Below are 25,463 nucleotides of genomic sequence, written 5' to 3'. Positions count from 1 at the left end.
AGCTAGCTCTGGACCATGGGTCTCAAGCTCCTGGACTCAGTTGGACAGGGCAGGCCAGAGGTACCCCAGAAAGTGTGGGACCTGTTATCTACTTTTGACTACAAGCAATAGCTTTCATTACCCCTTGTAGGGTAAGGTAAAAAGTATCAGGCTTTTCTGCCCTCCCGCCATTAGGATAGATGATGGAACCCTGTGGTCCCAAATGCATGCCTGATGGCGGGCACCTGGAGTAGGGTGTTGGCATATGTAGAAGAGATTCACCTGGGCTAAGACTGGGCTTTTAAGGGCGGTGTCACAGGGATGCCAGCAGAAGCCGAAAGAGAAGCCGAGAAAGAAGCTGCAGAAGCCAAGAGAGAAGCAGAGAATGCCAGAGAGCCCAGATAGAGTGAAGACATGCTGGGGGCTGGGAGGCCTGCCAACCTCCCGCCCCCCCAGCACTCCTGCCTGTCATATGCCTGGTAAATCTAAATAAAAAACCTGCAAAAGCCATTGAGGACTCTGACTCCTCCTTTACCAGATCTGCTGGATTAGAAAACCTGCTCTGTGGCCTGTCCTGACCCTACACCCCTCCCATCCCTGCAGGGCAGTTTTTGAGGGATTACCTCAGCAAGCTCTGGGCAAGCTCTGGAAGCCACCAGATACTTTCCAGGAGATTGAGTTCTCTCACCAATTGTTTTCTAGGCTATCGGGCCAGTGATGAAGCCTGGCCTGGCTCAGCCTGGCATCTCTGTAGTCTCTTCTGTTATGGCGGGGATGTGCTTTCCTTGCTATTGCTGGTGACAGAGTTCTCAATGTCCTGGATTGAATCTGCACCTACATGTAAGCAAAGTTCCTCCAGGGACATTCACAGAATTCCCTCTAGTACCTTGAGTGGTAGAGCCTCAGCCGACTCTGCCAGCTGAGGTATTACTCTCCCAATCATTCTCAATTTCACTTCCTCCCACTCGTTTCTCTCAGCAGTCGTCAACCTTAATTTGAATTCTATGTGGGACAGTACTGGCACTCTGTTTAGGTACTTCTGATTCTTCCTTTGAGCAAATATTTTTTTTTTTTTGATAGTTCCTTTCAGGAGAGAAGGTGATCCCAACCTCTCTATTCTGCCATGTTCTGTTTATTTTTAAATTTATGCTGGCTTTTGCTTTAAAACTCTAGTAAAGCATCTCTGGATATCTTTAATTCTCTATGTCATCACATATGACTTCCTGAATCAGCCAAGTTTTTCTCCTAATCATATCTACATGTTGATACAAGGATCCCCTATATGTCTTTCCATGGGAAGGAATGAACTTGGAAAAAAAATCTTAGGAGTGCTTATAAATATTTGTTTTGTTGTGCTTTCTGTGATGAAATGTCAGTTACCAAGAGGTTAATACTTCCACTAGTATTTATCCAAATAATCTCCATGACATAAATATTCAGAAGTAAAAGAGAAAAACTATAAAATCCTATTTTTTTAAGGGTTAGATGTGGTGGTAATCTAAGGGGATTATATTCTAGATTATTTATGCTTGAAGTAGGCACATACCCTCTCAGCACAGAGAGCTTTTAGGTAAATTTTTTTGCCTGAATTCATTTCTTTTATTTTTTCTTACTCATTTTATATTATCTATTTTGATCATAAAATGAATGCATGTTGTCTATAATAAATATTGAGAAATACATTGAAATGTATATTGAATGTATTGAAAAATACTTTGATATATAGATTTCCTACCAAAAATGACAAACATTCTTGAAATTGGGTTGGGGTTATTTTTTTTGACACTCTTTTCTCTTTGCTTACACCCAGAGAGGTGTGTGTGTGTGTTTATGTGTGTGTGTTCAAAACAAGGTTTTTACGAAATTGGAAATGTACTGTATTTATTGCTGTGCCCAACGTCGACCAGTGCAGCCCCCAAGGACACACAGACAGCTGATGCAAGAACACAAAGGAGTTTATTACGGGCTCGAGTCCGGGCTCACGACATGCACCGAATCAACGGCAGAGGTTGAGAACCCCGAACAGAGGAAGCAGGGGTCTTTTTTTTTTTAGATTTATTTATTTATTTATACAAGCACTGGGTACAGAAGCACAGGAGGGTGAGAGAATTCACCAGAGCCAGATCGGGGAGCAGAGCAGGCAGAAGGACCGAAGTACACTGTTGAGAGGAGCAGCGGGCAGCAGGAGAGGTCTGCGCGCCATGTGGGCCCCTCCTCCCATGGCCGGGGAGCATCCGGGTATCGAACTGGCGCTGCAGAGGCTGCGGGCAGCTTCACAACCCAGTGCTCAACCACTGTGCCACCGGGGAGGCCCAGGAAGCAGGGGTCTTATATAGGGTCACAAGCAGGCACAAATTTTGAAACAAGCTGGCAATTACTCATTGGCTCCTACAAAGGCATTTTGGCACGCATGGTTATAGTTTCAAACTGATTGAATGGTTAGAGATGATGTCCCATTTATGGATAAGACTGCCCTCATTGGCTACTGGGGTGGTCTGCTTTTTCATCACCAAGTGGAGTGAGGGTTGTGACTGTTGAAAGTATCTCTGGAATGCAGCTGTACAAGGACTAACATCAAGATGGAGGATATACAAAATGGCGAAACCTTGGCTAAGCTTGGTTCCACATTTATTGTTTCATATCATGTATTCAAAAATTTCTTTAACACTGTTGTTTTATTACAATAAGCAGTACATGCTCATTATAGAAAATATTTAAATATAAATTTTGGTTTTCTGCATAGGATATTTGGCTGGGAGTGAGTTACTATGCACATATGGAGAAGTAAAAATGTAATCCCAAAGTTATATAGACATGTAAAACACTGAAAAATTCATTTGAAAGAATTTAAACATAGATGAGCAAATGGAAGAAAATAATTATCAAAAATGTAAAGGTAGACAAAATGAAGAAAAATAAAAATTACCTAAAAATCCATTACAAATGTTAATGGCAATGATTTGGAAAATATAGCTGTCTTTTTTCTATAAAAATGTGCACTTTTTTATTTTACAAAATTAAGCCCTACCTACATAGTAGAGTTTGTTGTTGTTTTTGGAGTGTGTGGGTTTGGAGTGTGGGGTCCCTGGGTTCACTCTGGGAAAGGTTTCACAAGAGCTCCCATTTCAGTGACGTGCGGCGAGTTTCTCCATGAGACAGAGACATTAGTTATATTTAAAGGGCAGGTTTATTAGGGAAGGGATAAAACAGTTAAAGACACTTGCGTAGACACACGTGGGTAGGAAGAGCCACCCCAGAAGGGACAGGTTTGCTAAGAGAGGCCTGCATGGTTGCAGGCTGGCATCCTTGACAGGTCACAGGCAGGCAGGAAGCTGCTGCCCTGCAGAGGGAGAGAGTTGGTGAAAAGAGGCTCCTGCATAGTCACAGGTGGGCAGTGGGAGTGCTGCCCCAAGCCTGTGCAGAGACTGAACTGATACAGTTTGGGAGGGGCTCACTCCTTGTGAGTTGTCAGTTGGTTGCTAATTTTGGATAACTGTGTAGAATTTAAAAGGGACTGAAGATTCTACTAATGGGCTCAATCTCTATATCTTTACCTTTGGGGTCTGTTGGGCTCAATCTCTGTATCTTTAGACTGCACCTAAGGATACTAGTGTTGTGCTTGCCTGGGGATATTAGTATCCGCAAATGTGACCATTGTTATGCTAATCTCTTCTGCCCCCACCTCCTTGCGTGAGCCAGGTTTCTTGTCTTGACACACCTCCTTTTTTAGTTTTTTTTCTATTCTTGTCCTCCATCAGGGTTTATCATCAGTTTTTCACTTACTATAAGAAATATAAAAAATATTTTCTTTCTTATCAATTATTCACTTCATGTTTCCATATGAATTTCAGCAATATTTATCTTCTTGAAGAATGTCATCGAGATTTTTATTAGAATTGCATTGGATCTGTAAACTCTTTTTGATAGGATGGCCATTTTGATCATTTTGATTCCTCTAATCTATGAGCAGGGAATAATTTTTCCATTTCTTTTTGTCTTCTATAATATTTCTTTTAACAATGTTTTATAATTTTCCTTGTATGGGTCTCTCAACTCTTTTGTTAGGTTTATTCCCAGGTATTTAATTATTTTTGGTACAATTGTAAATTAAATGTTATTTTTTTAACTTTTTCCTCTTCAGAGTGATTGTTTGCATATAGGAAGGCTACTGATTTTTGTGTATTGATTTTGTAACCTGCTACTTTCCTAAACTTGTTTGTTGTTTTATTTAGTTTTCTGTGGATTTTTTTTTATGGTTTTCTATATATATTATCATAGCATTTGCAAACAATGATATTATACTTCTTTCCCTATTTGGATTCCTTTTATGTCTTTCTCTTGCCTAATTGCTCTGGCTAGGACTTCCAGTATTGTATTGAAAAGCAGTGGTGAGAATTAACATCTTTGTCTTTTTCTATCTTAATGGAAAGGATTTCACATTTTTCACCATTAAGAATGATGTAGGCTGGGTTTGTCATATATGGCTTTTATTATGTTAAGATATGTTACTTTTATCCCCCATTTTTTGAGGAAATTCATGATAAATTAATGTTGAACTCTAGCATATGTTTCTCAGCATCTATTGATATGATAATATGGTTTTTATTTTTATTTTTGTTTATATGGTGAATTACATTAATTGATTTTTGGATATTGAGCCATCCTTGTGTTCATGGAATAAATCCCAATTGGTCAAGGTGAGACACAGGGCAAGCTAGGAATTATGCAGTTTTAGGGACAGTGCAGGAGGGGTCCTCTGAAGAATTTAGGGAGGCTTCGGAGATAAGGACAACCAAGGGAAAGTAACCAATTCCACTAGGAAAAACAAACATCCCAGGACCAAGGACAACATTGTTAATGCTAGTCCTGGTTTCCTTCAGGTGGTAAAGGGAGGCAGAGATTGGAGAAATGGAGAGTGGTTTAATTTATGGACGCATTAGAAGGGCAGCTGTTTAACTTCAATGCAGGGATGCCCATCCAGAGGACTGGGCCATAAAGATAAAGATGCAACAAATGGGGAAAGAGAAAGCTGTTGGATAAGGAATGTGAAGATCCCCCACTTAGTAGCAAATTAAGTGAGACAGCGGAGAACTTACCAATCACAAAGAAACTGGTGGAGCTTTAGAATAATGAGGGAAAAAAGGTATATATTCCCTAAGACACAACTCCACTTTGGCTTCCTTGCCCCTCCCAGGCCTGGTTCCCTGGCCTGGGAGTCCCACTTTATTTCTGTTCTTTTTCTCCTCAATAAACTTTTTCTTTCTCTAAAGAAATCTGCTCTTCTCGCTTGCTTGCCTGAGCGTCTGAGAAGTTCCTGCTGCGGCTTCGTGAGACACCAACCCGTGGGGGTCTAGTGGCTGGGGCTCAGCGCTGCCCTGCAGCCTGGGATCTGTTCCTGGCTGGGAGACTAGGCCTGACAATTCCGGTATCAAAGGTGTATAATCTTTAGATACATTGTTGGATTTGATTTGCTACAATTTTATTGAGGATTTTGGCATCTGTGTTTATTAGGGAGACTGGCCTGTAGTTTTCTTTTTTTGTGTTTTCTTTGTTTGGTTTTGGTATTAGTATAATGTTGGTTCTATAAAATGTATTTGGTTGTATTCCTTCTTTCTCAAAATTTGAGGATAAGCACCAGTTCATCTTTGAACATTTGGTAGAATTATCTTCTAGAAACGATCTGGTACTGGGCTTTTGTTTTTTGGGAGGGTTTTGGTTACTGTTTTAATTCCCCTGATTGTAATTCGTTTATTCAAATTTTCTATTTCTTCTTTACTCAGCTTTAGGTGATTGCATAATTCTAAGAATCTGTCCATCTAATCTATATTGTTGAACTTGTTTGCATATAAATGTTCATAGTAATCTCTAATTTTCCTCTGGAAACTTCTGTGTCTATTGTAATTTCTCCTCCTTCATTTACGATCCTATGTTTTTGAATTTTCTCCCTCTTTTGCTTTGTGAGCCTAACTAGAGGTTTTTCTGTTTTGTTTATTCAAATACCAACTTTTAAAAAAGATATTTATTTATTTATTGCATAGAAGAACTGGGATGTAGGCCAGAGGTGCAGGGTGGGTGAGAGGTTTCACCAGAGACAGAGTGTGAAGCAGAACAGGCAGATCCACTGAAATACACTGCTAATGGAAGCACCAGGCAAGACAGGAGAGGTTGCTGTACCATGTGGGTTAGCTCCTTCAACAGGGATCAAACTTGGTCCATCAGTGATAGCACTGATTCTAACCCCTACATTCCCAGGGAGGCCCACAACTTTTGATTTTATTGATCTTTTGGACTATTTTTTATTTCTATTTCATTTATTTCTGTGTTAATTTTTTATTTCCTTTCTTCAAATGGTTTTTGGGGTTTTTGTTGTTCTTTCGGTAGTTCCTTGAGATAGGAGTTTAGTTTGTTAGGATTCTTTCTTGTTTCCTGATGTGGGCCTGTATTGCTATATACTTTCCTCTTAATACTGCATTTGGTATGTTCCATACATACTGAAATGTTGTGTCCTCATTTTTATTTGTCTCAAGGTATTTTTTAATTTCTTCTTTGATTTCCTCATTAGCCCACTGGTCTTTCTGTAGTGTGTTGTTCAGTCTCCTTGTAATGGGGCAGTTCCTTGCTTTCTTTTCATAGTTGATTTCTAGTGTGATGCTTTTATGGTCAGAGAAGATTCTCGGTGTGATTTCAATCTTCATGCACTTGTTGATGCTTGTCTTGTGACTCAGTATGTGATCCATTATGGAGAATGATCCATGTGCACATGAGAAAAATGTGTATTTGGGTTTTTGTTGGCACGGTGTCCTATACATGTCTGTTAGACCTATTTGTTCTAGATCTTTATTTAGGGCCATTTTATCTTTATTTTTTTGTCTCCTTGATCTATTCATTTGTGAGAGTGGGGTGTTGAAGTCTCCTACCACTTATATCTAATTTCATAGATGATAGTGTTAGGGGGAAAAGGATGTCCTAAATCTAATTCCATACAGGTTTTGTGGACTCCACTCCCCACTCCAGACCAAAACCAAAAGACACTGGGAACTCCAAATCCCATCACCACCAAAGGGAAGGTTGCTGGGACCTGAGGGTGGGGTTAAGCAGCCAGGTTTGGTATAAAGCCAGACATGTGGGCTTTGAAGGGGTCCCCCATTTTGGCTCTCCGCCAGCTCGCAGTGTCCGGCCAGCTCTGAGAGTGTCTTTGGGTTTCCAGGTTAGCGGATGGGGTAGGACGCATTAAAGACTTTATTTCCCTATTTTCTCCCTGAGTTGCACATTTCCTTAATTCCTTTCCCTTGTAAATAAACCTTTTATTAACCTTTTGTGTGTGTCTGTAGTGGAGTATTCATAAGTACCTTTTAAGCGTGCAGGTGAGGACCCACAGCCAGGCAGCCAATTTTATATCGGGGTTGCCCTATAACAATAGTAACTGCTAATATATTTTGGTACTCCCTCATTTGGTAAGTATATATTGATGAGTGTTATGTCTTCCTGGTGTATTGTCACCTTCACCATTATACAGTGTCCACCTATGTCTCTTGTCACCTTTTTTAGCTTGATATCTAGCCCTGAATAGCCAGCACTTTCCTGACTAAAAGGAAAAAGAACAGAGGTATTACACTCCCAGACTGAAAACTACACTGCAAAGCCATAATAATAAAGCTGCATGTTATTGGAAGAAAAGCAGACACACAGCCAATGGAACAAAATTGAAAGCCCAGAAATAAAATCGCACATATGTAGTCAACTAAGCTATGAAAAAGTACTAAAGAATATACACTAGAAAAAGGAATGCCTCTTTGAAAAATATTGTTGGGAAAACTGGGCTGCCACATGCAAAAGAATGAAACTTGCTTACTCTCTTACACAGCACACATACAAACACAAAAACAACAACAACTAAAAATGTAGAAAAGACTTGAAAATAGGACCTGAAACCATAAAATAAATAGAAGAAAACATAGGTAAAACATTACATTACATGGGCCTCCCCTGGTGGCACAGGCAGTTGAGTACTGCACTGTGAAGCTGTCCGCAGCCTCTGCAGCGCCAGTTCTATCCCGGTCAGCCGGCAAGGGTCCCACATGGCTCGGCAGACCTCTCCTGTCGCACCCACTGCTCCCCTCAGCAGTGTATTTCATCAGTCTGCCTTTTCTGCTCTTCTGTTCCCTACTCTGTCTCTGGTGAATCCTCTCATCCTCCTGTGCATCTGGCCTGTGCCCCGGTTCTTGTAAAAAACAAAACAAAACAAAACATTACATTACATAAACCTTAGAAACATCTTTGAGGACTCATGTCCATAAGCAAGAAAAATGAAGGAGAAGATAAACAGTTGGGACTACATGAAACTAAACTAAAAAGCTCTGTACAGCAAAAGAGATAGTAACCAAAACAAATAGCTTACAGAATGGGAGAAAATATTTGGACACCATACAACTGATAAGGGACTGATATCAAAAATCTACGAAGAGCTTACACCACTCAGCAAAAACAAGCAAACAACCCAGTCAAAAGACAGGCAGAAGAACTATTTATAATAGCTAAGCTATGGAAACAACCCAAATGCCCAAAAATAGATGACTGGATCAAGAAGATGTGGTACATATACACAATGGAATATTACTCAGCAATCAAAAAAGATAAACTCATGCAATTTGCAGCAACATGGATGGAGCTGGAAGGGATCATGCTCAGCGAAATAAGCCAGAAAGAAAAAGAAAATTACTGGATGGTCTCACTCAAAGCAGGAATTTAGAAAACCTATATAAGAGACCAGGAAAAAGACTCATTACAATAAATAAAAATCAAAATCAACAAGCAACTATAGACCAGAGTCACACTACAGTGGGGAGGCGGGGGACAGAGAAGAGGGATTAGGGTCAGAAAAAGGGGGTGGAAATTGTATGGGGAATATAACCAAAATGAAAATGCATACATTATGCAAAAATGAAAAATGATTAAGAACTATATAAAATAAAATTATTTTTAAAAAGACAGGCAGAAGAACTGAAAAGAAATACAAATGGCCAACAAACATGAAAAAATGTTTAACATCACTTATTATAAGAGAAAAACAAATCAAAACTACAATGAGATAACGGCTCACACCTGTGAGAATGCCCATATTAGTAAAACTAAAAACAACAAATGATGTTGGATGATGTGGAGAAAAAAGGAACTCTTACACAGCTCATGGGACTGTAAACTTGTCCGGCCACTATAAAAGCTGTGTGGAGTTTCCTGAAAACACTAAAAACACATATACCATGTGACCCAGAGATTCCATTCCTACGAACCTACCTAAAGGACACTAGAATACTAATTTGAAAGAAAACCTGCACTCCTGTATTTACTGTAGCACTATTTACAATAGCCAAGGTATGGAAATAACCCAAATGCCCCAAAACAGATGAGTGGGTCAGGAAGATGTGGTATATATACTGGAATGGAATACTACTCAGAAATCCAAAAAGATAAGCTCATGCAATTTGCAGCAATGTTGATGTAGTAAGAAGAGATTATGCTAAGCAAAATAAGTCAAAAAGAAAAAGATATATATCAGGTGGTTTCACTTATATGTGGAATATAGAGAATCTGAACCAAGGGTCAGGATAAAGGCAAAACTTGCAAGCTGACCATTGATCTGAGTGAGGTATACAGCAGGGGAGGGGTAAGAGAAGGGGTCAAAACAGGGGAGGGAAGGATATAATGGAACTGAGATATTTATAACAGGGTGCTATGTTGTTGGGAGAGCTATGAGGGCTACACCTGAGGGGCAAAATCAAATACTGCACAAAAATTAACAACAATGTGAGAAAATAATTAAGTAAATTCAATAATAATAAAAAGCTATTCTACTTCAGGTGTAGTGGATTCATAACATTTATTGCAGGGATAGATTGAATCCTCAATTCTTAAGCATATGGGTTGCTTACATTTTTTTAATTATAAATTTCACCTTGCTTTCCATCCTTGTATTTGTACCCATCCAACATATTTTCTTGTAATACATTAGAAGTAGAATTGTTCTCCAAATCATATATAAAATGAATTTTTATTTGTGTGCTTTTATAGTAGAAATTGATACCTAAATGATCTAAAAATAAACATTCTCAATGTGCTCAGAAATGAAAAAAGTTAAACCACTTTTTTTCTACAGAAGAGTCTACTGAAATTATTCCAAATGAGGCAAGGGCTCATAAGGAGGAGGACCACCATGCAGTATCCACAGATAATGTGGTATGTATTTTTTGAAATTATTTCCTCATTACATGATGGATTTCAGTGATAAGGTTTCCAGTTGGTAGCAATGTAAGCATTGTCAGAATAAAGTATTGTTCTGCTTCAGAAGTGAAAGCAGAGCTGTTGTCAATGAAGTTGTATATCTTTGAGGATATAATAAATGAAATTTATAGAGCTGTCATTTGAAGTTTTTTTTTTTTTTTACATAGGAGCTTTGCGAATATAAAAGCCTAATGCTTACTACACATAGGACATTTTGTACATAACAAGCTATTTTTATTCAACACATTTAGGAACAAGCAGATTTCTTCTCATTTGACAAATGGCAAGATTAAAAAAGAATTTAACCCGAGATTATGAAAGAAGCCTTTGTTAGTTCTGGTACTTTTCTCTAAGGATTCCTGACTCTAGGTTCTCTGTTCAGACCAAACCTATCCATACTGTGTTTGGAAAATTTTCTTCTTTCTAGTTAAGTTGGACTCTTCTAGTCATCTTAAAAATTGTAGTGGAGTATAGACAGCATGAAGCAACTGAATAATGACTGTGTATGAATTAAACTGAGTTTTGTGAAAAAGTCAACATTTTTGGTATATAGAGATATTCTCTAAGCAGCTACATTAGAAGCATCTATTTACATTTTGACAGTATTAAGTAATACAGAAATAAAAATGTAATAAGTCAATCATAAACACAAATGTTATTGTGCTTTTGCTTTTGAATAAGTGTTTTGTGCTTGATTGCAACCTTCAAAAATGGCCCCTCTGTTTTGTTGTTGTTAAAAAATGGCTGTAACTTTTAGATTTATCGTGGCTTCTATTGCAAGCATTATTTTTCTGAAACTATAACTCTGCCACATCTCCTTAATGAAAGTTGAGCAAATAATATACAGTTCCATTTTTTCATGTTAAACATCAATGATATATAACAGTGTTTTCCACGGGCAGAATATGGTTTAGATTTGCTTTGTATGAATTCAGTTCTGAATTAAGCTCATGTTTAACCCTTCTGACACAAAATTCAGTATGCATATAGGAAAACAAGCTTTCCAGGCAAAATCATGTTTTCATTAGATAATGAACAATAATGGTTTTCTAGAATTAATTGTGCTGATATTCTTAAATTCCACCAAGTAATAATGTCCTCTTCAGTAAACTAGAATTATATAAATTACATACAATTATTTAAAAATTGAAACAACCTTCCCCTAATGACATGCTCATTTTTTTAAGGATTTATTTATTTATCCAAGAACTGGGGTACAGTCTGAGGCACGGGAGGGTGAGAGAATTCACCAGAGACAGAGCAGGGAGGAGAACAGGCAGATCTACTGAAATTCACTGCTGAGGGGAGCAGTGAAAAATAATGCCGCACCATGTGGGTTTCTCCCTGGCCGGCCAGGAATTGAACTTATGCTGCAGAGGGTGCGGACAGCTTCACAGCATGGCGCTCAACCCGCTGTAGAATTTGAAATTGAGTTTTCTAGTCAGCAAAATATATGGTAATTAAAAGTCACAAACAAATATGGAATGATTCTATTTGATATATTACTTATGAGTACATGATACCATAACTCTGTGACCTGCAGAGTTCTGAGCCCCCATGGCATGCTCATTTTTATTTTTATTTTTTTAAAGATTTACTTATTTATGCACACAAGAACTGGGATACAGGCCAGAGGTGTGGAGGTGTGAGAGGATTCACCAGAGACAGAATGGGGAGCAGAACAGGCAGATCCACTGAAATACACTGCTGAGGGGAGCAGCGGGTGAGACAGGAGAGGTCTGCTGGGCCATGTGGGTAGCTCCCTGGCTGGCCTGGAATCGAACTTGTGCAACAGAGGCTGCGGATAGCTTCACAGTGTTGTGCTTAAGCCCTTGCACCACCAGGGAGGCCCCCGACATGCTCATTTTTACCTGAATTTCTCTGCATTGATCTCTCCTGCAGCAGACATTTGAAGATAATGAATGAAGTCATGGTATTGGGTGACTCAAAATCACTTAAGTACCTAATTGTTCAAGGGCAGTTGATTTACAGAGACAAAACTCCAAACGTTCAAAGATTGATACATTCTGCCTGTAACTTTTGAATGCCCCCAGTTATTTGTGCATGGCAAATCACCAAGACATATACGATTTATTTATGTGTGCAAATCTTTACAGTGGCATATAACTTCATGCCATGGGTTGTTTAGCTCCTTTTTTCCCAAAACCCATTCAAAAAGGTAGAGAATCTAAAAGACAACATCAAACAAAGTGCATTTGAGGTTTGATTATTGTCAACACATTTAAACCCCAAGTTTATGGTGATTATAGTAGAAAACAATACATTAGATTTATCTCTAGGCAGCAGTAGATAGCAATTTCGTTGCAGCTGTTCTCTTGGCTCAGAACTCTGCAGGTCACAGGGTTTTGGTATCATGTACTCATAAGTAATATATCAAATAGAATCATTCCATATCTGTTTGTGACTTTTAATTACCACATATTTTGCTGACTAGAAAACTCAATTTCAAATTCTGCCTATGACATATTTCTATTATTGTGCTCATTCTTAAAGATTGACTAGTGACTAACTCAAGCTTAATTTTTAGTTTTTAAATTTTGGGGAGGTTGACAGAGTTTAAATGTTTAGAAGTGTTTTTCATATGCAGAAGATAAATTTGCAGTTGATTTTGTCTTTTGGTTTTGCTTTTATTAAAGTCAAGTTTCCATGATTAAAGAACTTACCTTGCTTTCATGTTTGCAGCTTATTGGTCATTCTTTCCTTCAGTGCTAAGCCGTTTTGTTTATTCATGTGATAGATATTTAATTAGTACCTACTGTGTGCAAGATATTTTATAAACTATACTGCACCTTAAGTTTAGCTTCTCTCTCCCTCCCCATCTCTCTTTCTCTCTCTCTTTCTCTCTCCTCCCCACCCCCTGTACTGCCCAATGATGGAAACATGTTGCCATATTATTATGTAATAAATGTCTGCTTCAAATTCTCTAGCTAATGAAGTGCATTAAATAAGTGAATTTTTAAAAAATGTATGTAATATTGTAATGTATGCCATAATTCGACATTTTACATTAGAAATTTTTAAATGTGGCATTTACAAAACACCTTCTACCAATTAGATATGCTTACCATTAAGTATACCAACCTTATAGAAAGTAAATTCCCTGTCACTGGAGGGCACTAAATTTAAGTAGAATTTGAATGTCCCTCTTTTTCAGGGATATTGTGAAAGAATATATTATATTTTCTACTTTAAATGTATTAAGATAAGTTACTAGTTACTAAGCAGTCATCAGTTAATAGTAGAGGGAATTTGCTAAGTCACACTGAATTTAACATTGAGTAGGTGACTTATCAGAATTTATTCTGGATTACTTAGTCTAGATAATCCCATCACTAAATTGAATACATAAGCTGAATATGTATATTTTCAATTTGTATATGTTCAGTTGAGTGAAAATATGATGATCGGACATGTTTATAAAAACCTCTTGTGTTACAGAAAATAGAAATTCTTGATGATGAAGAAAGTGACATGATAAGTAATTCTGAAGTAGAACAGGTGAATTCTCTCTTGGATTATAAGGTAAAGGCAATTTCAAATTCTGTATTTATAAAGGAAGATTATAAATGAGGCAGATTTTTATAGTACCCATAACTTATTTCATTTCTTCTTGGTAAATTAAACATCCCGGGTGTCTGTTTTGACTGTCTCAGGCAATTTGAATACCACTCAAGGTACCGGGCATTTTAATTAATGCTGGCTGCTTTAGTGCTTATGGTTTTAAGTAGAGAGTTGGCTGACACTATGGAAAGCTGTGTGAAGGTTCCTGAAAACACTAAAAATGGATGTACCATATTACCTAATGATTCCACTTCTAAGAATCTACCCAAAGGGCACAAAAACAATAATTAAAAAGGAAACCTGCACTCCTATGTTTATTGCAGCACTATTTACAATAGACAAGACAAGGAAATAAACTAAATGCCCCAAAATAGATGAATGGATCAAGAAACTGTGCTATATATACACAATACAATACTACTCAACAATCAAAAAAGATAAACTCATGCCATTTACAGCAACATGGATGGAGATGGAAGGGATTATGTTAAGCTAAATAAGTCAGAAGGAAAAAGATAAATATCACATGGTCCCACTTATATGCGGAATATAGAGAAACTGAACAAAGTGTTAGGAAAAATAACAAAACTTGCAAGCTGACCATAAATCTGAGGCATAGAGCAGGGGAGGGAGGAAAGAGAGGAATCAAAAGGGGAGGGAGAAGAGCACAATGGACTGGGTAGATTGGTCACTGGGGCTATGTTGGTAGGAGAAATATGGGGAATATATCTGAGAGGTGAAGTCAAATACTGTACAAAAATTAACAATGATGTAGGAAAATAAATATTAAAAAATGAAGAAAGAAAAGGAAACAAAAAAATTGGCTGAGCAGGAGTAGATATTGACAGAGCATGGCAAAATAGAGCAGTTAATAGTGGTGGTTAATGTGAAACATATGAAATTCTTTTATTTTAAAGTCAGTGTTTATTTTTTGTCCAAGACTCTTTCATTTTTGAGTTAGCACTCCTCCATTTTATAATAGCAGAATATTTTTTAACTTTGTGTCAATTAGTATTTTAAAATTTTTTTTTACTGAATTATTTTTTATTGAATTAATATTGGTTTACAACACTATATGATTTAGGGGTGTAGGTTCATACTTCTTTGGATGTATGTTACCATACCACACCCATCACCAAGGCACTCATAGTTCTCCACCATGTTCACTTTTGAATTGTGGTAAAGGGAAGATTTTTTTCCAGTGGTCCTTGCCAATTTTATCTTTTTAATTGTAACTTCTGAAGACCTCTTTTAAATATAATATAGCTATTTTGGGAGATGTTTCAAAACAATCTCTAAAACAAGTATCAGATGAATATAAAAAGAGTTGACCTTTTCTGAATGTCATTTCTTACTAAATTGACAGGCTAACTTTGACAGCATGCTATACATAATTTTGTTTTTATTAAATTTTGACATAAACTATCAGTCTATGTGTCAATTTGTTTACTGAACATATGTGTAAGTGCTATTCATTTGTTAAGAAGTATACAAATTTACTAGGTAAGTTGGGTACTTTCTGAAATTTTAGCCATACAGTCATGTTTTTCCATACACAGATTTTTTTTTTCTTGGAATATCATAAGTGTTCAAAGCAGAAACCAGTGATCTTAAAATGTTAAGAGAAAATAACATTTATTCAGAAAAGATAGCAGCTGTCATTTTCCCAAAATTCTTTTCAGTTTTACTATAATTGAAAGTTATGTCATTCAACAGTCTGTTTTCCAAATGCTCATAACATGTCAAACTTTAAAATAGTGAACACTGTCAATACAGAAGGAAACTATCTTTTGAAATTTATTTGCTAATTTGTCAAAGAGCAAAATGCATTCCACTACTTAAACTGTATTTCCAACTAATAGAATTATAAAGTTGATTCTGGAGCACAATAGATTTCTAATTACTCCTGCATGGACATATAATATTTCTAAATGCCCAGCAAAGGATTAAAATGTTTCTGCAAACCACCAGTTGGCATAAACAATGGAAAGTACAAATGAAAGGGCAGAGTTGCAGTTTTTAAATGTTCCACTTAGTACCCAAGCAGGTCAGATACTGTTGGATCCATAACTCAGGATTCTTTCCAGGACCTTTCCCTTCTGAGTGGCAGCCTACTTGAGCAGAATTTAGGGCTGAAGATTAGGTTAGGGCAAAATATACAATTACAAAATGATTATTAACATTTCCATTGTACTCTAAAAGATACTTAATGATGCAGTGTTTTCCATTGTGATAAATGCTGTGAGAAAAAAGGTCCTTCATTTTCCTTTTAGGGAGGTTTTTAACACATGACCATCCTACATAAATTTCTTATTAACTTTCAAAAACCAATACCTATATAGAAATTACATCTTTTTATAATCGTCAGTTCCCTCCATCTGTGAATTTAATGCTAAAGAAAGGCTACAGGAAACCTCATATCAGTTCTGATTGCTGATTTTAGGATGTTCATTTAAAACAACTGTATTAGTATAAAAATTTAATTTTTCTTCAGTGAACAGTTATGCTTTATTTGAGTACACATGCTAATATTCCTGTTTTGAGATCAAAATCACTTTGTTAGTTTCTCAGGTATATTTATCATAAGGTTCTTGAAGGAAGAGACTTACTCATTCCTGTGTTTCTTGATCAAATGTTCAGTAATTACTTTCTGAGTGAGTGGATATATTAATTAATTTATTCTTGCTAGTACTTTTTATACTATTATGCAAATATCCATTTATATAAAATCAATTAAGATCAGAAGTTGTATCATTATACAATTTTTCCTATACAAGAGTCTCCCGTTATTCTTGGGATTCATTGTAGCAAAATGTAAGAATGTTTCCTGTATGCATCTGAGAAATATTAGTATGCAACCATCAGTATTAAGTCTGGGCGTAGTAGAGCTTCTGATTGAGACATTTTGCTAAAAATCCATATTTCTAGGAGTTCTAATTAACCCAACATGCTTATGAGACAAGTTGGTGTGCTCATTCCCTGAACATGAGTAACTTTCATAAAATAACACCTTAGGTTTGGCAGCCAGTGATAACCTGTTTGGAGATCAAAACTCTAGTACAGGTGAAGTCTCAAGTGTTCCCTACAATTATCTTGGAGAATTGACAAAGTTTATTGGAAATGTAGGGAAGATTTTAACAAGAAAAATGAGTTTAAATTTCGTTTTGTGAAATTCAGTAGCTGATATTATTTTTCTAGTTCCTCTCACAAGCATTCCATTTTATGTAAAAAAATCACTAAAGTATACATAAATTGCTGCTTATAATCTAGGAAGTGTTTAATAGGATTGCAAAAGCAGCTCTAAGAAGAAAATGTGTGCAAATTAACTTTCTTAAGGCTGTTTATATTTTCCAAACATTGCATAAATACTGAAGAGGAGGAATTTACGCATGAGAAATTAAATATCTGAATCCTAAAAGATTCTTTCTGACTTTTGCAAATGTGAATTAATGTCTTTAAATTTTTTTTTCTAATGGATTGTGAGTGCAGCTCAAAAGGACTCTGCATTCAAATGAGACACTACAACTAATGATGGTAGATATCTCCTGTTCTTGAAAAAGACTTTCTGGTCAGTAATTCACTAATACTGCTCTCACAATGAATACTAAAAAAAGATAAACTTTAGAATTATTCTAATGCATTGTGGCAGAAACATGTTGAATTGTTTTATAGTACTTGCTTGTAACTTAGATTGCTGTAGTACGCCTCTGCATAAGGAATTTACCTTGAATTATCATTTGCAGATGATTGACTTGATATTAATGGGTCTGTATATAAAACAGGTTTATTAGGTATAATACATTCTAAAATGAGCTGATAAAACAATTGATGCAATGAACACATTCATAAATTGAATGTGATTACTGCAACTGCCTCCTCTCAATTGAAATAAGCATAGCCATAGAATTAACTAATTTTAATATATTTTGCATAACTTTTTGAACAAATTTTGCTACAGTTCCTACTGTATTCTTTCACACCAGCTCTCCAACTATGGAGAATATTCATAATTTATTTTAATGATTTTTGGCAAGGGGTTGACTAATAATTTATTGTTTTTTTAAATAATTCAGCTTAATTAAGTTATTAAGTTCACAAGATCTGCAGTCTCCTTTAATGTTTTTTTATTTTTAATCATGTTTTTGGATTAATATAATTTCCATGCAATAAAATTCACCTCTTTATGTAGTTAGGTGAGTTGTACACAATTGTGTTACTATGACCACAAATTTATTTACCTCCTGATGAAGACTTGTGTTGTTTCCAGTTTTTGGCTATTATGAATAAAACTGCTATGAACATTCATGTGTGTCTTTTTGGGGTATATGTTTTCATTTTCTTTGGGTAAACATTTAAGATGACTGTGTGCATGTTTTGCTGGTGGGTGTGGTGTGGAAACAATACCTTAAGGGGAAGATCTTATACCTCTAAAACACAAAAAACAGTTACCTCAATAAAAAAAAGGAGTAGTACTACTGAGTCATATGGTAAGAAAGAGTATGTTTAATTTTGTAAGAATCTGCCAAAACATTTTAAGTGTTTCCTAAACATTTTCAAAAGGTCTGTACTGTTTACACTCCCAGCAAATAAATAAGACTTCAATTTTTTCCATGTTTTTACCACTACTTACTATTGTCAGTCTCTTTAATTTTAGCCATTGTATTGTTAGTAGTATTATCTAACTGTGGATTTCATTTGCATTTCATTAGTGAGACATAATATTAACCATTTTTCATGTGATTATTGGTTATTCATGTACTTTTTTTATGAAATATATATTTCAGATATTTTGCCGCCTTGTTATTCTGTCATTGGTCCTATAATTGTGTTGTAAGAGTTCTTTATATTTTCTGAAAGTGAGTGCTTTACACATGATTTCAAAATATCTTCTTGCAATATGTAGTTTATATTTTTCTTAAGTGTCTTTTGAAGAGCAAAGGTTTTTATTTTGATGACATCTTTAAGTTTCGTGCTTTATTTGTGCTATTAAGAAATTTTTGCCTAACTGAAGGACACAAAAATTCACTTCTCTGTTTTCCTCTAATTTTATAATCCTAGGTTTTACACTTGGGTTTATAACCCATTTCTTAATATATTTTGTATGTGATGTAAGTTTAAGGGTTGATATTATTTTCTTTGTGGGGAAGTATGGATTTCAATTGTTCAACCAATGTTTTTTGAAATAAACTGGTTGATATATAAGTATAATCTATGTGTTTATAAATTATATATATTTTTGGACTCTGCTATATTCGTATATCTTTTCTGTTCCATTGATTTATATGCTCTTTTGCCATTACCACAATTACTCAATTACTATAGTTTGAATAGTAAATCTATTGAGAACATTTTCATGACCATTCTCTTAGTTGAGACTACAACTGCCAAAGAGCACTAGTATTAATTTATTTTACTGATGGGTGGACAGTCACAGAGAGCTTGATTGATCTACACTGGCTTACACAATTGCCAGTAAACCTGGCACAAAAATGCTGCCAATTTCTAGTGTATTGTTCTTTTCCTACACAACTAACAAAAATAATGGAGAGAGATTGGTTTTCAATCAATGGTACACAGTGATGCATTTGGAGATATAGTCTGAATAACAGACTCCTATATTAAGACAGGTTGGAGGGCAGTAGAAATCTTAAAGTTTTAGTAATAAATTCAGTCTCTTCTTGGTTAAAAAAATGATAAACTTTTTTTCAGTTCTCAGTATTTGGTTTTGGGAATGGTACATTCGGTGTATTACTACATCTGCTATTGCTCTTTAGTTGGGGCTCATTGAACCCTGTCTAGTCTTAATCCCTATCTAAGTGCTAACTAGTTTAATGTATGTGGAATATTTCCAAGAAGGGAAACATTTGTTGAATTTTTTTTCTTACTGGAATTTATTAAATTGAATTTTTGACCTTGAAAATGGTTGTCTGTTGGTGATTTCTTTAAAGTTAGCCTTGTAGTAACAAGATAATCTTCCAAATTTTATATTTCTTTGGCTAAAATTTAATCTTTTCTTCTCCTCCAATTTGTGGATTTTAAAAAAAAAATATTGCGCATCAAACATGTACAGTCCAGGTTTGTAGAGGGTAATTGTATTGTTTGCTGTTTTCTCCTTCAGAATGAAGAAGTAAGATTCATTGAAAATGAGCTAGAAATTCAAAAACAAAAATACTTTAAGCTTCAGACATTTGTTAGAAGCTTGATACTAGCAATGAAAGCTGATGATAAAGAACAACAGCAGGTAGGTGCTAGAAAAGATGACTAGTAATGTATCATGTTGAAAATGGTATGTCACACATGAGTTCTTTTTGTTTTTCCATTTTTACACTTCATTGCTGGTTGACATGAAGGAAGTATTTGTTAGTTCATGACCTTTTATTAGCACAGTATTATTGAGAATAGATATTCAGATTTGTGTGCTGCTTTAGTGAGAAATCAAAATAACTGATTAACATACTTTGTTAATTCCAAGCTAGCCTTAAGTAGGGAAAAATAATTTTAAAATTAGTTTAAAGAAATTCTTCAAATTGTTTGTGGAGATGGGGCTACTCTAATTGGAGAAGCACATATTTTGGGACCTTTTTTGAATGAACAAGGTAAAGGCATTTGCCTCTTTTCTGTATTTTAGTTAATTGCTTGCCCTCACTGAAGATCATAGATCTTTGAATACTTTATATTTCACAGTATATATTATTCATCACTAAGAAAATGTGAAATTCTTTAAGACAACAGTGATTGTTTACTTTTCCCAATATAAGTAGAGTATGTGACTCCTTTACCCCAAAGATGAAATCTAATGTATTTTGTTTGTTGCTATGGATTTTTGCTTACAAATTCCTCACGAATTACATTTTTGGTCTTATCATTACATGTGAAATTTGCTTAGTAATTTATTAAGCTTGCTAAAAAAGATTGCAGAATTGAATTTAATGTTCCATTCAACACTAAATGATGCCAAATTTGCCTTTAAATTGTATATTATTGTGCTAATTCTTTGTCAGAGAAATTTAATATAAGTATTATGTCACAGGTATCCATTAATTAGAAATAAATTGTATAATTTTTATTCATGAATGAATTTAAAAAATACAAAAATTCACTGCCTATATCCAACCAAGAATGCATGTTTCCTTCAGTGTCTATGAAAAAGACAGTTCTAACAATTGTGAAAATCCAAAGTTTTTTTTTGAGTATGCCAATGTTAAAATTCAGTAAGATATTGAAAAGAAGAATTTTGAAGTAGACCTCATGCATTAGTAGTGATCTATACTGCATCAGACATCAAGGTTTTCTAGTTCATATTACACTCATTTTAGTCAACTACATGAAATTAAAGACAAAAATATAAATGATAGTGTTGCTCTGGGTTGAGCATCTCCCAACTAGAATTTAGATTATCATTCTCTCTTCATCTACTTGAGTTACCAGTATTGTAAACACAAGGTCAGTGAATGTTAATTTGAATACCTTGTCGTCTTTAATAAGGCTTCTTCACAATTGCAAAGTGAACTAAGTCTGGTGGTGTATATCTCATAGACTATGATCAATTAATGTCAGGAAAGGCTTTATTTCACCTGGATACAGTAGTAAACCACTGTTCTAGAAGAAAATGGCTCAGTGTCCTATTACTACAAACTAGGACTTTAGATAACATGTAGTCCTTTAACTAACTGTTTTTAAATACTCCAAATTTCAGCAAGAAGTTTGTGATCTATTTAATAGGATAGGATTTATAGCTGCCACTCTTTTAATAAAGAGAATAGTATATTACCCAATTACAATAATTGATCTCATGTGTTCTTCGACATGATCTGTCTTTCTGTTCCTTAAATGGATGTTGACAAGCTTGCATTTATTTATTCTTGTTCACTTAATCCTTATTGACCACTGCACACAAAACTAGCTCTACAAGTGAAGCAGCTCAAATATTGCTCAGTTATGATATATTGTTTGTAATTTTGGGAGCAGCAAATCAGTCATTTAGTTTGTAATTTCTTATGGTCAAGTGGGCATCAACACTGTCAGTCACAAAAAGTTTGATTACTTATTTATTTATCTAGTATGGATGCGTGGTCTGCAACTCCAGATGAAATAATTATACCATGGCAAAGCTTAATTCACAGATCTTGGCTTATCCCAATTACTATAGCAAAGAAAGGAGCAGCTCTCTAGATAAATTATTACACAGCTAGATTTACTGGTTCAGCCATGCCCCATAGTGCATGCTTGGCTATCTGTAGATATGGGCACAGCTAAGAAAAGAAGAAAACTCACTTGACCTTTTTAAGTTGTTATAGTCTAAAACAGAATAGCTGAACTTCTTTCCTAACTGCTTAAGTTCTTTCTCTCACTGAAGTACAAAATAGTGTCTGTGAAATGATTTTCTCTAAAGGACACTATAAGGGAGCAGAAATATTTTATTAAGTAATATAATTTTAAAGCACTTTGGCAGCTTTCAGTGAACACTCAAAACTAGTATGAACATCACCTATTTCAAATACTTAAAAGCTCTTGGTCCAAAATACTTGTTCATTTCCCTCCAGATTTTCTTTAGTCCAGGGTTCCACTCTACATAATCCACACTCTCAAGATCTGATATTTTGTTACTTAATAGTGTATGAAGAGTTGTTCTTTTAGGTGAAATATTGTATCAGATGCTGAAATAGAAGTGCTCTTTTCTTTGAATCTATAAGAATAAATCAATATTAGTGGACCACAATTATTATCATGAAATTAGAAAAAAAAATATGTCCACATACTAATTCAAAAAATTGATTTTTCTGACTCAGGCACTGCTGTCAGATTTACCTCCTGAACTAGAAGAGATGGATTTCAGTCATGCCTCACTGGAGCCTGATGATACCTCATTCAGTGTGTCTTCTTTATCAGAGAAAAATGCCTCAGACAGTTTGTGATTTAAAGGGGAACATATGATAAAGCCTTTTGGCTGCTTACCAGGTGGCATTTCAAGATAACTGCATAATGTTGCCATGAAATTTTTCAGTTTGAAAACATATGGCTGAAACCAATGTATTTTGTGAAAGATGGACAAGATATAATGGCTACAGTGCAAAAAATGTATGTGATATTTAAAGGCATTATTTGAGAGGTTTTTTTTTTTTTTTACAAACTGATGGAACGCTGGAAAATATTAAATTTAATTTTGAGGAGTTTACCTATGAAATTCATAATGTGTAATTTCTAAAAAATTTTATTCGTTTTATGGAAAAATCTTAGTTTTAGTAATAGTTTGGCGAGAGGCACAAAAATAAAGGTATTTCAGCATTGTGTATCAAGTTACTGAAGCTTGTTTAGTCTTGTTTTTGTAGCCATTACATCTTTCTTATTCTCTCCTTTTCTTATCATGCACATAATACTTTTACTCAGGAATGTGGACTGAAAAGTGAAAGCAAAACTTTAAAGAAGATTTAACCTGGATATGTCCTGGGATTTATTTTTCAATCCCTATGAGAATTTGACTTAATTTAATGATTAAAAATTGAAGTGATTATTAGTGTATAATTGTAAATTGTTGGTATCCTTCCATTATCTAGCCCACAATTTGAATTATGGAAAAGTAATTCAACAACATGAGGTCAAATAAATTATTAAATGTACAGAAACAAAATGTTGTAAAAGATTAGTTTTAATGGGAATGTTTCATTTCTGCAAATGAAAAATATTGATAAAATTCACATTCTACTAGTAAATTTGTGTAACTGAGTTCAATGAAGTGTTGCACAAATATTATGTCTATCATCATCTCCATAATACTTTTTCAGTTCTTACATTTTATGTAACAGAACTCTAAGGTAAGCCACTGAGATTGCTTTTTATCTAGTCACTCAGCTTTGCCACAAAAATTAACTCATGTCCATGTGAGGCTTGTATAGAGCCATCAGCCAAGGATAATATTCAAATACTTACACTACTTTGGTTGTAATCTACACTTTTTTTTTTGTTTTCTGGAAACTCTCTGCTGAGTACAATCCTAAAATGAGCATATTACCCACTTGTTCTATTACTAGGTAGCAAATGGCAATATGTGGTAGAAAATTTTTTACAGACCTTCTCTTCTGGGATACCAGATGGCATTATCAACACTTATTCAAGGGAAAATACCAGTTTCTCCTGAACTCAGTGTCATATATTTGTGACTTGGCAGTGTGGAATTGTGTTGTTTAGTTAAATTACTATCTATACTTGAAAGATTAATGAAGGGGATAGATAACTTTTTTGGCCATGGAGTTTCTGGGTCAGATATTTTTGTAACTTGAAGTAAAACCAATTTTGAACTTGAGATTCACTGATACCAACTTTTTAGCGCAGACAGTCATAACTGTCTTTGACCTTGAAATGTCCCCTCCCAAAACACACAAATAGGTAAGGCTCATTGATAGTCCTTCATTTTTCCAGCTGTTTGTTTGATTTAATATTGCTGCAATGCTACTGTTATGGTTCTTCTGTTAGCAGAAATATTTCAGTGGTTAGATATACTGCCTTTAAACTGAGAGTTATGATTCTTTGTAGTATTTAGTACAACTTGCTGAAAAGTCAAATTCCATCCAGAGAAAGGAACATTGAGTTGCCAAACCTTGTACATTATGATTAAATTTATTACTATTACCAATTCCTCTATGAGAAAGAGTCCCTACCATATACAGTAATATAGAAACCATTCCTTAAGATAATGTGAACAAATTAAAGTCTCTTCTAGGACCTCCTTTCTTAATCATTGAGTTTATATTTTAACTCTAATTTCTTCCACTTCAATTTAAGCCCCTTCTTATTTTTTCTTGTTACAAAGTAGGAATACATCTTTCAATTTTATGGATTGTATGCCATACCTCAGCAATTCATCCCTCAATAAAAAATTATTCATAGGCTCCTACTGTAGGAATATTAGATTTCAACTCCTCAGCAATTCATAAACTTCAAAACAAATTAATTCTTTTAACTTTTGAGGAATATTAATAAAAATATTTTATTATAAATTTTAACAGATTTAAGGATTCTTTATGTGTTATTCCTAGAAGGAATGTTAGTCTACAATTTTAACAGGAAGCATAAATTATTTCCTTGTTTCTATTTAAAGTTTCATTACAACAGTAACTGCATATATCTTAACAGTACACTTAGGAATCTTTTTGTCTGACCATTTGTGTCTCAGCACCAGAAATATTTATTTTGCTATTATTGGAAATAAGAGACTTCTAACATGGAATTATGTTTGTTCTATACCAGAAATCAAAGGAGGTAGCTGTATCCAGGGAAAAATATAATTGACAAAATGAAATTATGCCCTATAGAGTTTGAAAATGATCCCAAGGTCAAGTGCTTAAAATCTATTATGAAGAAAGTACATTTTCTCACAAATACAGAATGGAATTGGCTCTGAGACACTTTAGCACAAGAAAAATACCAGTTTATGGCTGCTTTTGTGAACATCTTCATGATGGAGTGGAGCAAAACAGCTAGTATTTCTTTCTTTAGCGATTGACACATTATTAAAACAGACTATACTATATAAAGCATCTCCCTCACAAAAGCAGATATAAATGTAAATTTTTTTCCTTCTAAGTATACTTTAATATCTGCTTTGAGGGTAGGATGGATAAGCTATT

The 25,463-nt window shown here is 35.0% G+C and overlaps 1 protein-coding gene across 1 annotated transcript in view; it reads left to right on the top strand.

Annotated features, from left to right (window-relative positions):
* HDX (highly divergent homeobox) overlaps positions 1-22,754 on the top strand; it is a gene marked incomplete at its 3' end in the record, with an annotated part of 148,651 nt that extends 125,897 nt beyond the window's left edge. Inside the window, exons 7-10 of the mRNA XM_084258580.1 lie at positions 10,133-10,212; positions 13,717-13,800; positions 19,958-20,080; positions 22,629-22,754. Coding sequence (XP_084114706.1) covers positions 10,133-10,212; positions 13,717-13,800; positions 19,958-20,080; positions 22,629-22,754 — 413 coding nt within the window. The remainder of the gene's footprint in view (positions 1-10,132; positions 10,213-13,716; positions 13,801-19,957; positions 20,081-22,628) is intronic.
* Between the last annotated feature and the right edge of the window lie 2,709 nt (positions 22,755-25,463).

This window comes from Talpa europaea, assembly GCF_964194135.1.
Source record: "Talpa europaea genome assembly, chromosome: X".
Taxonomy (NCBI): domain Eukaryota; kingdom Metazoa; phylum Chordata; class Mammalia; order Eulipotyphla; family Talpidae; genus Talpa; species Talpa europaea.
This window is presented reverse-complemented; position numbering and strand designations above follow the sequence as displayed.